Raw genomic sequence first — 13,530 nt, forward strand, 5'->3', positions numbered from 1 at the left:
TAAAAAGGATTATTAGAAAAAAAATACAGAGTAAAAAAATTATATATTTTTTAAGGATGTTCTGGAGGTATATATCGTCTCAACCAAAAGTATGCAGGAAATATTAAACACCGATAATAATTTTCCAGGCATCCAAAAATAAAAAATTGTATATAAATAGTTGCAGCACATCTAATAGAATTTAAAAGACGTAGATTTAGTGACTGTAAATAACTTATTACTATTTAAAAAAAAAGAGGTTTCGAAAAAAATTGTAAATTTGTTTCAACTTTTGTTGCTATATTTTTGTTTGTTGATGATCTACTTGTGTGTAAAACATTATTATATTAGTAACATTTTTTAATGTTCACACTTTTCTCTGTAAAACCCTTTGTAAAACGGATATTCAAAAATTGATAACTTTTTATCTAAATTGTGAATCGATTTGAAATTTTCCCCCGAACTTTGAAAGACAATACAGAATATGATATTAAACTTTCATCAACTTTATAGCATTTTGACTAATTATCCAAAACATCCTTAAGTCTCATATCATTCATACCATTGTTATTTTTAAAAGAACCTACAGGATCTACAGGACAGTGAGAACCTTCGTTATCCTCTTTGCTAGTGCTTGGTGCATTCGAATTATTATCTTGCATGTAATCTTCATATATAATATAAAATAATAATTATGGAAATATTAATAGCGTACATTTGAAATAAATATTGAAATAAAAACACACACACACACACAATACAATCTCGCTAATCCGGCACTTAAAAATCAGATGCCGGAATAATGTATTTGCCAGACTATCAAAATGCTAGATTAGCGACATTGTACTGTATAAAAAAATAAAAAGGTTTATATCATTATTATTATTATTATTAAAAATCTTCACCTATAAGAACATATAATTTAACGAAAAAGTTATGCATAGAATACAAATGCAACATAGATCTACAAAAAAGATGGAAAGTGTACTGTTAAAGCTTGGAATGTTATTTAAGGCGTCTTCAGTACAATTTGGTACACTTTTTAATGATTTGCGAGAACGTTTTTTAGAAGGTTCTTCATATTCATTTACAGAATCTTCCAAATCTGCACTGCTACTCCAATGTTTACTACTACTCTGAAGATATAAACTTTGTTCATAGCGTGATATTCGGCGCTCGCCTTGAGCAAAGCCACCTAATGCAAATATATGTATATTTAAAACTGTAATCAGCATGATAATATACAAATAAAGCATTTAATACTTATACTTGTGCGTACATATTTATATAGGGTATCCCAGACCTGCCGTGCTATACTCGTGTGACAGCTGTCGTCAGCCACCAGGAAATCGCGGAAAATACTTGACATTGTACGACGCGACAGATTAAAAAGATCGATGCAATCTGTCAAATTGCAATTACTCTGATTTGTTTGACAGGACTTCGTGTCTCCTAGCAACCGGGTTTTGCAAAAAGTCGCCCATAGATAGATGCCGTAACTCGTATTTCAAATTCTGCCGTGATGAAATATAAAGGCGTCCGATTTCGAAAAAATTCGGCGATTCAGCAAATTGTCCTGGCGATACATATACAGGATTAAAACGCCTCGTCTTTTGGATAACAAGGATCCTCCTCGTTTCTACTAGGAAAGGATCACCAAGAGGCGCAAGACTCGCCCTCTTCCTCTTGATCAGATCTTCGCGGTCAAGAGGAAGGTGGTTGCGCCAGTCGCAGCCCCAGGCGCTAGACGCCCTGCTTCCGACGCAGGACGCCTGGCTCACGGCTCCAAGCCGTCGTCTGCCGGCGCAAGGCGCCCTGCTCCCGGCGCCAGTCGTCTAGTCTCCGTCGCTCCGCCGACTTTTAGCGCTAGTCGCTCCTCGTCAACTTCTAGTGCTAGTCGCTCGATCGGAAGATCCTTGCCGTCTCTCAGCGCTAGTCGCTCTCCGACTCCCTGCGCTAGTCGCTCGTCCCCCGGCTTAACGCCGACTTCCGGCGCCGGCCGCCCTACCGGCTCTTCGCCAATCCTCGGCGCAAGTCGCCCGACTCTAGTGGCATCAACAACGCCGAAGAGGAAACGGCCTTTCGAGATAGGAACGTCGACGCCAGACTCGAAAGGATCTTCACCGAAGAATCCGTGGGTTCTTCCACCCCTGATCTCTCCGCCTTCGTTGTCGCCTATCAGGAGGACCACTGAAGGGACGCAGACGATTCGACAGGAGTATCCGGATTCCTCGACGCAGACGGTACATCAGGAGAAACAGGATTCCTCAACGCAGACGGAATCATCTGAATTCATACGAGCGGACAAAAGGGAAGCAGCAACGCAGACTAAACGACGAGGAGAACGAGAACAACGAGAACGACGAGGACGACAAGGACGAAAATTGTAAAGCAAGAAATATAAAAAATGTTGTAATGTTCTAAAATTATTAAATATATTTAAATAAAATATTAAAATAAACAACAACAAAAACAACAACAAAAATATATCTTAGCGATTATTTAATCGGACGACGTTACGTCTAAATTGGTGACCCCGACGTGATCGCTAAGATACAAAAATGGAAGGTGACGGAAGAGTCATATTCAACGGTGAAAACCAAGTCGGAAGAGTGTCGGTCAGAATACCGCCTTTCTGGAATGATGAACCAGAGTTGTGCTTCGCCCAGCTTGAAGAGCAATTCGTTCTAAGCGGAATTACTGCAGAAACGACGAAATATTCCTGCGCCATTGCGCAGCTAGATTCTCGACAAATAAAGGAGATAAAGGATATAATTACACAGCCTCTCGAAAAAAACAAATATGAAGCTATCAAGAAGGCGTTGATCCAGAGATTGACAGTTTTGCAAGAGCAACGAACTCGTCAGCTTCTGGAATTAGAAGAGATTGAAGACCGGAAGCCGTCCCAATTTCTTGGGCATCTCCAAACTCTTGCCGAAAGCAATGTTCCAGATTCACTCTTACGAACTCTTTAGTTTGGAAGGTTCCCGACCCAGATGCAAATAGTCCTTGCAACCCGAATCGACGATCCACTTAATGATGTGGCAGAACAAGCAGATCGAATTCATGAAATGTCGAGCAAAGCTGTGATAGCTGCCACATCAACTAGTGGTCAGAAAAAAACTCTGGAAGAGCAGATTTTGGCTTTAACCAAACAAGTCGAGTCGCTCACAACGCGTCTCTCTAGAGATGGATCGAAGAAAAAATTTGATACAAAGAGAGATCGAAGGAAGCCGAAGCAGAAGTAGAAGTCAATCAAAATTAAAAGATTATAATGAAAAAAATTGCTTCTACCATAATCGATTTAGCGACAAGGCCAAGAAATGCAAACAACTGTGTGCTTACAAGTCGGAAAAAGAACAGGGCAGTTACTGATGGCGGCCAGTGAATCAGCCCCGAAGCCCCGCCGCCTCTTCGTAACTTGCCAGGTAACAAAAAAATGTTTTCTTACAGATACTGGATCTGATGTGAGCGCATTTCCGAGGTCTATGGTAGCAGGATTTGTCAAACCTTCAAATTATGAATTGTTCGCAGCAAACGGTTCGACAATTACAACATACGGATGGGTCACTCTTCAGCCAGAGTTCGGATTGCGACGTGCATTTCCTTGGAGGTTCGTGATTGCCAACGTCTCTCAACCAATTATAGGAGCAGACTTTCTAGCTCACTATCGTCTACTGCCGGACTTGCAGAAGAAAATCCTGATGGATGGCAAAACACAAATTCATGCTAAAGGATCAGCTGATGGCTCAGAAGCAATCGAATCTTTAAAAGTTCTGGCTATAGAGAATAAATATCATAAAATCTTAGCAGAATTCCCAGATCTCATTAAAGCAACTCCTGGTGCTCGAGTGGCAAAACATTCAACAGAGCACTACATTAAAACAACCCCAGGACCTCCGGTTACTTGTCGACCACGAAGACTGGCTCTCGATAAACTAAAGGCAGCAAAAGCTGAGTTCAATCTCTTGCTTCAGGAAGGAATTATTTGAGTCTCGGAAAGCAGCTGGTCTTTGACTCTTCATATGGTTCCCAAAAAGGGGGGGTGCATGGAGGGGATTATAGAGGAGTAAATAATAGAACAGAGCCAGATGGATTCCCGATTCCACACATTAAAGATTTTTCACAAAATCTGCATGAAAAAAAAAATATTTTCGAAGCTGGACTTAGTTCGAGCTTATAATCAAATTCCTGTCCATCTAAACGATATCCAAAAGACAGCAATTATAACCCCTTTCGGGCTCTTCGAGTATTTATTTATGCCTTTTGGCCTTCGAAATGCAGCTCAAACTTTTCAACGCTTCATGTGTGAGATTCTAAAAGATTTCGATTTCTGCTACGTCTACATTGACGACATTCTTATAGCATCCAAAGATGAAAAGGAACATGAAGAGCATTTACGCAAGCTATTCAAAAGGTTGGAAGAGTACGGCATTCTTTTGAGCCCGGCCAAATGCGTCTTTGGAGTAGACAAGATACTTTTTCTTGGTTATGAAGTTTCAAAAAAGGTATCAAACTCAGCCTCCACCGGAAAGGATTGAAGCAATCAAGAATTTTCCGAGGCCTGAGAATGTACAACAGCTTCGGCAGTTCCTAGGAACTCTGAACTTTTATAGAAGGTTTATTCCGGAAGCCGCCAAGAATCAGGCTTTATTGAACAGTCAGCTTGGTGGACCAAAAGCTAAAAAAAAAAGCACCAATTATCTGGAACTCGGAGCTTGAAGAGGCTTTTATCAGATGCAAGGAAAGTCTTTCCCGAGCAACTTTGCTGGCGCATCCGAAACCGGAAGCAGAGTTAGGACCCACGACAGATGCATCTGATTTTGCCATCGGTGCAGTAATTCAGCAACGAAATGGAGACGACTGGCAACCGTTGGCTTTCTTCAGCAAGAAACTAAATCCAGCTCAACAAAAATATAGTCCGTACAATAGAGAGCTTCTGACGATTTATTTAGCCATTAGGCATTATCGCCATTTGCTTGAAGGAAGGATTATCACAGTTTATACTGACCATAAACCATTAATTTACGCTTTCCAGCAGATTGCAGAACATAGCTCTCCAAGACAAGCCACGCAGCGCGCAGGCAGGTACCCCGCAGGGCCACTCTCCGGCGACGCGCGATAAGGGAACGCCGCGCGAGTTGTTTCAAAAATGGCCAGGAGCTTTAATTTTGAAGGTGTCCGAACGAATTTTTTTTTTAAATTGAAGGTCTTTACATTTTAAATAGAATGTCTAATCGTAAGCCCGATTCTTGAAATTCAAAATGGCGGATGCAAGATGGCGGACAAAAACACGAAAAAGTTGTCAATTTTTATGAAACTTTTCAATAAGGAGTTTTCGGGATTGCTGATTACGAGACTGGAGTCAGAATCCATCAACCCAAAACTTATAAACTCATGAACCCTAAGTCCATATACCCTGAATCCATAAACCCTTTAGCCCATATATCTCAATATCATAAACCCGGAACCCATATCCAATGAACTCAAAAATCTTAAACTCATAAACCCGTAACCCACTAACCTTTAGCTCATAAACTTTTTTTTTATGTAAGGGGAAGTCTTCCAAAGATTTCCCGCCCATCCGGGCCGAGGAACGGGGGTATGCCGGATTCTACGCGCGCGCGTACCACCATTACGAGGGACGCTCCAGAGGACCCTCCGAAATCCCCTGAGCCTGCCCTCAGCGCGGCATCGCGCACGCATAGTCTACCGGCTTAAACCCCCCACAAGTTCCCTCCTGAGTGTTGGAGGAGAGGAGCCGGGTATACATCGATTTCTTACATGCTTCCCCTACTTAGGCCTTTCTCAGGCACCCTCATAAACTAACAAGTGACGAGTTGAGGAGACTAACCCAACCCGTCACTCCCCACTCCGGGGGTGCTGGTCCGTCGGGGAGCGCCGAAGCAACCAGTCAGTACCAGCCGCGACGCGTGGTGAGCCCGCGCCACGCGCCGCCCTCCAGGCGGTAAAGAAAAGGGCAACAACCGCGAACCACCGACGACGAGCCATCGGGGAACGCCGGGGCAACCAGTCCGGCCTTGCCACCAGGAACTGCGGCCTTCGGGGAGCGCCCCGGCACCAGTCAAACCCGCCGCCACCGAGGAAGCGGAGCCCCTCTTTCCACCGCGCCCTCTTTCAGAGAGCAGGTAGGGGCTAGCGCTCAGAATGAGCCCCGACCCCAACCTTCTGTGGGCCAAGGGGAGGAAGCGCTTGTGGCGGGCAGCCCTTGAGCCACCCACCCGAGCTCCCCGCCCAGCCCCCCTCCCGTCACCGGCCTAAGACCGGTGCAGAGGGCGCTGAGGGAGCGGGTCCCACGTTACCGCGAGACCCGACCCCCCCCCTCGCACCTCTCTTCTAGAGCGCTGGTTTTTATCCGCGCCCTGGGGAGAGTGGGAGCCTCCGTTTCCGAAGGCCCCCGTCCCCCCCTCCCTTTCGCGCATCCCGCCCCCCCCCAACCGATGCTCCGCAGGCAGCCCCGCTCCCGCGCATAGCGAGCATCGTGGTGAAGCCCCAGGACAGAGGTGGGCCCGATGATCCCCCTCCCCGCAGCGGTAGCAGTCACCGCTGCGGTCCTCATCGGAACGACACCCTAGTTGGGTGTGTCCCACCCTCCAATATTTGAAGCATCAGAGGGGGCGGGACGTCAGCAACTCAACGTAGGCCCTACTCCACCCCACGGTGACCCCCTCTCTTACAGCGACCGACGCGACCCTAGCTGGGCACTGCACCCACAACGTTCTCAACTCGAATCTGCGAATCGCGCCGGTTTTTATTTCCTCGAAGGGGCATTGCCCCAGCCTGGACAACGCCCTCCCGATCTCTTCTTTCGTCACAGAATCATCCAGCCCTCCGACGCGAACTTCCACGCGTTTGGCGGGCCGGGTGATCTGTACGTCTTCCTCATTAAATGTCTCGCGAAGGCGGGCCGCCAGCAATCCGCCTTCGTTTCCGCTCCTTCCCCAGGGATCTCCCATAAAAGAGACCCCGTGATTTCTCGCCTACAGCGAAAATCCTCCATGCCTAATTCCGTCAGAGGGATCTTCTCCCTGGCCGTCTTTATCAATTAAACGTAGTCGGTGTTTGCTCCCGGCAACACCGTGACTCCGACCGCTGCCGTCCTCGGGGTAAACGGTACCCTCTTCTTTCCCTCTTTCGAGGGTCTATAAACCCCTCCCTTTCTATCACCGCTATTATTGCAGCCCCTCTCTGTTGCCCCCCCCTCCGCACCGCTCCGGCATAAGACGAAGGACGCGTCGGAGGTTTACTCCTTATCACAGGGGAGGCAGGAGATCCCTTGGCCTGTCCCGCCGTCCGGGCCCCAATCCGCCCTGTCATCTCTCCCTGGATGGTTTCCACCTCTTTCGTCAACCCCGTTACCCTCTTCTCGAGGGACAGGATCAACCCCCTCAATTCCTCATTGACCCTACCGGTCTCCTCCTCTGTTTGCACAGAAAAGTCCCTCGTGACGATGGGTAAAATATATCTAATTATATCTAATTATTTAAAATATATCTAATTATATCTAATGTCGATTTTATATATAATCATATGTGATTATATCTAATCATTTTTTCTCGGGAAGTTATAATATATATATGGAATAAATTATTTTACTTTTGATTCTACGGCTTTTGAAAAAATATACATATCTTAATTTATCAATGCTTTATTATCGAAGTTAACAGTTCTGTTTTAATATATATTGACTATATATGGTCATAATACAATGGTATAAAAACGGTATCAAGAGACATGGCACTCTGTCTCACGTCAAGCAGTGCCAACCCGGAAAAAAATGATTAGATATAATCATATGTACATAATTATATCTGGTATATATATAATTATATATAATTATATATGTTTTTATATGGGGTCATATATAATTATACATGGCCACATGTGCAAGCAGTACTGCACCCGACATATAACCAGATATAGTATTATATACAACTATATATGCAGTCATATATAGCCAAATATATTAATGTGATTAATTTGGCGCTATATACAATCAGATATAGCACCATATCTAATTGTATATAAATATATGTGAAGCATAATTATATATAAGCATATATAATCATATAGGGTTATATATACTTCCATATGAATCTTATATGTATCTATACATGAGTGCATATATGATCTATTGTTTATATCTAATTATATTTGAAATTATATATGCCCATAATGTTATATGGACCCATATATAAAATTTTATATAATATATTATATAAGAATCTAGATATAATTATATTAAATTATATAAAAAAATACATATTTATATATAAAATTATACATAATTTTACAACTTGTGAGATCAATTTACAAAAAACTTACGAATAAGTCGTATTAAACGCTCTTATGAAGTTTCTTGAAAAATACAAGATTCTTGTATGAAGTTTGTTGTCAGGAAATGGGAGTGCAGGATGTTCGAGAAAGAACGCAGAGTGCTCTCAGGATGGCACACTTTTTTAAAAAATCCGTTCCCCGTTTCTCTTACTATCACGATAAAACTGTCTACAAAATGTATTTAATAAAACACGATAGAGGCAACCTACATTATACAGAGGAATATATGCCACTCAATCTAAGTGAAATATAAGCTTTGTAACAATTAACCTGTATGACTTCTAGCCCCGTTTCCTCCGAGGTTTTCTCCTTTCTCTTATTATCCCGATCTCTTAATTCTTTATATCTTTTTCTCTCAAAAAGTCCGAAGTATGAACGCAGAATACTCGCAGAATGCTCGTAAGAAACTTACAAATTATCACGATTTCTTAATCCTTTATTTCTTTTTTACTGTACGAAATTATGCGCAATTTTAAATTCAATCGATCAAAAATTCAGTCTATAAAAAAAAAACTTCATAAGTTGATAGTTTCACATATCATATGTCATTTGGTGACATATATCAATTGGTGGTATACTGATTATTCAATTTTTATTATATTTATACGAGAAGCAAAAATACGAAGAAATGGAAGAACATCAAAATTGTAAATAAGTTAAAGTTTATGCATGTTTAATATGCTTAATTAATTTAATATAATATAAATAATTAATTAATTTAATATATAAATATAAATAAAATAAAATTGTTTAAAAATTATAGTATTAGAAGACGATTGAAACGAAAGTTTATTAGACTTTATATTAAATTATAAAAAGGAACAAGAAGAATAACAGGAAGAGGAAGAAAATTTAGAACACGGCAAGAAAACTGAGGAGGATTTGAAAAATATGCATGGAGAAAAAGATGAAGATCATGTAAAACACGGCAAGAAAAGAACTGAGGAGGATTTAAAAAATATGCATGGAGAGAAAGATGAAGAACATGAAAAGAAAAATAATAATAATGAAGAAACTGTTGAGGACTGTAAGTTACACCGTCAATGCGATACACGAGCATATACGTGTGCGCCCTGAGGATACTCTGTTTTTCACGCGTGCGCCGATCTAGCTCGTTCTTGTTGTTCCGCGTTTTTCTCGCGGCACATTGTTCTAGCACGCTCTCCACGATCTAATTAAAGGATTCTTTGTCAATTATATAAGTGCGTTTCTCCCACTTTCAATTCCTGCCAGCTCCTAACATCGACAGGTTATGGGCCCAGAGTTCGCGGTGAAAGTGCGAAAATCGAAGAAGCGTACGTACATACGAAGTTACGGTTAAGTCCGACTGCGAGCGTCGTCGATAGAAAAAGGTTAAGATGGCTTCCCATCACGCTGTGCGAATTGAGCCATTAAATCGAGATAATTTCGACACGTGGAAAATCCAAATGGAGGCCTTGTTGGTCAAGAACGACACGTGGGCGTACGTGGCAGGGGAGAAGTCAAAGCCCCCGATAGTAGCTAACGATGCAGGCCCTGTTGCAAAAGACCGATGGAAACTTCTAGACAACAATAGAAAGTCTATCAGATTCCATCTGATTTATCAGTACAACAAAATTGAGACTTTGACAATTGATTTGGATTTATCGGAATCTATGAGCACGCGGTCACTATGAGGATAATCTGTTACGGAATGTATCCGATATTCTATTGTTATTATGTGCATGATGGATTATATTAAGATTTACGAATGTGCGATTTATTGGATTCAAACAACATCGACACACTGATCGACAGCTGTGTATACTTATATGCAGTTATCGATTTTATTTGAATATTTTTCTATACGTATTTACACATGTTGTAAATTGATAGGTTTTGAACATACTTGACTGTTTGGAAGCGAATGCGCATTAATACGAAAAGTCCACAATTTGTTTCCATCAGATTTTAGTGGCAAAAGCTTATCCATAATGAAAGTATATTTATATCGTCTTATGAGTAAATACAGATCTGTAAGGACTAATTTTTTATAAAAGTAAATCTGGCAATCCAAGGACAAAAACACACAGTTTTCTGATAGAAATTTACTCTTTTAATATGAATCAAGCAGATTTTCCAGATAGGTCTGTAGCAATTGGCATTTACTAGTTGATATTTAATGTGACATTGCAGACACAATATAAAATATTTATAAGATTCTATCGGGATTTTCAAATTTTGAGAATTTCAAGTATGACGTTAGATATATCGGTCATTTCTGATACGTTTATGATATACCTTTAGATGTTATTAAAAGCATTTGCTGATACGAATTTTGACTTTAACATATCATTTTGTAACAAATTGTTCTTATTAGATTTTATATGCATTCTCTAAGTATACTATTCATTGTATTCAATAGGATGATCTAATGATTTCTTTTTATTGGAATCTATGAGATAATTCCGATTGAGTGAAAAGATATCTTATTGTCTTGTGTTTATTGGTTTTTTTCATGATTATCTACTTGATAAGATGTTAAAGAGCAATGTATTTCGAACAAATTCAGCGCTTGTGCTCATAATCTTAATCGATTGCTATTGGTTGCTATATGGCAGTATTTGTATTTGCAAAAGTACTTTCTATCTGCATGTATCGGTGAGTATCTGAACATACGCTAGTCTGTTTTTATGTGCTGTTGCTAAGCAATATTTTATTTATTAGACTGTTGGGTTTTTCGCATATGCCGTCCGGTGACAAAAAAAATATATATTCAGTTGAAGTTTAAAGCGCAGTTTCTCAGTTCAGGAAAAAGTAAAATAAGTGTGTGTGTGAGGTGCGCGTATTGTGTGTGACTCCACGGTGGGCTACCGCACGGCCGGCGAAGTTTGCGGCACTCTGGCGCCGACGGAATCGCGATTCGTCGTCGTCGCTGCAAAATTAGAAAAAGGTAAGCATCTTTTTACATCTCATTATTTGCTTTTTTTATTTTCTCTCTCTCGCGCGCGCACGATCTCGCGCTCTGTAGTTTTTCTTGCTCTCTCGCTTTCTTGCTCTATTGTCGTCTCACTCTCACGTGTACGCAAACATTATCCTCAATTGCGAACAGATATCGTCAGACTCCGATACGGACAGATAGAAACAGATAGGTTCGTACTTAAAGAATTTGAAAAACTGGTGTCATCTCTTTATATTACGAGTCATTAAAATTAAGAAAATCTAATATAAGATTGCTTTCTTAACTTAGGTTTTCTCATAGAAAATGCTTTGCGTGTAAATAAAAATCGGGCAAATAAAATGACCACATGAATCGTATTGAATCCGTATCAATCGTGAAATTTTAATACAAAACCGGAATCGGATTTAATGCGATATTTCCGGATTCATCTAAATTCTACTCAATCGGTTTCAATCGTATCCGCGCTTAATCCATTTAAATTGGGTAGTGAAAGTAGCTATGTAAATCGGATTAAATCCGCTTTAATCATTAAAATTGTATATAACACATAATTTTTACGTAATAGAGTTCTTACTACAGGATTTCCTTTTGGTAAAGTCATGAATTCTATATTTGCAAAACTGTAAAACGTTTTTATTTAACCCTTCGAGAACACACAGGGTTATTTGACCCTTTTTTTTGCCAGAAAAATTTTTAGCCAAAAATATTAAACATAAAAAAATAAATTTTTTTTCATAAAAAACTTTTTTTTTTCCCCAAAAGAACACACTGGGTCAATCTGACCATACACACACTTTGATCGTCCATCATTTTAAATTGACGAGTGCGATCAACTTGAAAAAATTCCCAGATGTACTTTCAAAAATTCAAAAAAAATTCAAAAAAAAATTTTTTTTTTTAATTTTTTAAAATATGTAAATAATTCCAACGGCACTTTTTATTTATATCAATTGATTTAACAATTTTTTTTCAAGCTAATCGCACTCGTCAATTTAAAATGGTGGACGATCAAAGTGTGTGTAGGGTCAGATTGACCCAGAGTTCTCCATGAATGAAAAAAAAAGTGTGTTTTTGAAAGGTCAAATAAATACTGCACATTGCAATAAATTTGTAGTACAAAAAATGGAATTATAATAAAGTAGTAAATAATCCTGTTTATATATCCGGAATTCACGGATTCTATCAGTTTGAATCGGTCAGTCAAAACGAGTGAAATTACATCTTTGAGTACGAATCCGTTTCAATCGTTTCCAAACAATGATTTATTAACGATCATGTTATTGTACAGTTTACCTCCTTGTTTTGAAAATTTCAGATGTGTTATAGAGTCTCGAGACTGTTTACCCACTCCAGAGGCATTACGTGTAAATATCGTGGAGGAGTACAATGCGCGAAAAACCGACACTCGCACGTCTACGTCAAACGCCATGGTGGCCAAGGGACCACGCGTTAAACGGCGAGCAAACTCGAAGCAAACTGTGAGCGTGATTCGAAGGACAACCAACACGGCAAGCGTGGCTCACAGAAAGACGAGACCTTCAAGTACAAGTGCCACAGATGTCACAAAGTGGGACACAAAGCTGCCGATTGCCGAGCGTTGCTCGAGGAGACAGTTGCGCAAGAGACGGATGACGTTAGCCTATATGTATCGTCGGCGGAAGCACCCGCGCAAAAATACCCTCGAAACTTGGTATATAGATAGCGGACGTTCAACGCATTTATGTAAGGATACGCGCAATTTTGTAAAGACGTCGAGCGTAATAAGCAGAAAAGTAAGTCTCGCGAATAATGCGTCAACCGACATAACGGCAAAGAACGAGATTTCATTCGCGACGGAGGTTAAAGGTAGATCCAAAAGAGTTAGTGTACAAGACGCGTTCCTCGTTCCAGAGTTGAGAACAAATCTACTCTCAGTTAGTAAAATCGTAGACAAAGGGTACACCGTAACTTTTGATAAAAACGTCGGTAAGGTAATCAATAAGAAGGGGAACGTTGCGCTAGTTGCCGACTGCGCGAGCGGTCTCTATTACTTACGCGAAGCGAGGTCCGAGTGTAATGCTACTATTAAGAAAGGCGAGGCACGCAATTTGTTCGAGTTATGGCATCGACAAATGGGCCATCTAAATGTACGCGATCTCGCGCGTGGCGTTCGCGATGGGAACCTACATGGCATCGACTTTGACGTGTCTCCGAGCGAACTCGATTGCGAAGTCTGTATTCGCGGAAAGATGACGCGAACCCCGTTTCCAACGACGTCCGCGAGAAGCTCGAAG

The 13,530-nt window shown here is 40.8% G+C and overlaps 2 protein-coding genes across 2 annotated transcripts; both read left to right on the forward strand.

The window, feature by feature from the left end:
- Window positions 1-1,673: 1,673 nt before the first annotated feature.
- On the forward strand, window positions 1,674-2,369 carry LOC112452848 (putative protein TPRXL; the record flags this gene model as incomplete). Its single annotated transcript, XM_025013268.1, has 1 exon — window positions 1,674-2,369. A coding segment is annotated over one exon (696 nt), but the record flags the coding sequence as incomplete, so codon positions are not given.
- A 681-nt stretch (window positions 2,370-3,050) lies between these two features.
- Window positions 3,051-3,971, forward strand: LOC112452847. The gene is made up of 2 exons (XM_025013266.1): window positions 3,051-3,090; window positions 3,433-3,971. The coding sequence occupies exons 1-2, from the start codon at window positions 3,051-3,053 to the stop codon at window positions 3,969-3,971; spliced, it is 579 nt and encodes a 192-aa protein (XP_024869034.1).
- The last annotated feature ends 9,559 nt before the right edge of the window (window positions 3,972-13,530 follow it).

The sequence above is a fragment of the Temnothorax curvispinosus genome, unplaced genomic scaffold (genome assembly GCF_003070985.1).
Source record: "Temnothorax curvispinosus isolate PA1 unplaced genomic scaffold, ASM307098v1 QBEX01003752.1, whole genome shotgun sequence".
Taxonomy (NCBI): domain Eukaryota; kingdom Metazoa; phylum Arthropoda; class Insecta; order Hymenoptera; family Formicidae; genus Temnothorax; species Temnothorax curvispinosus.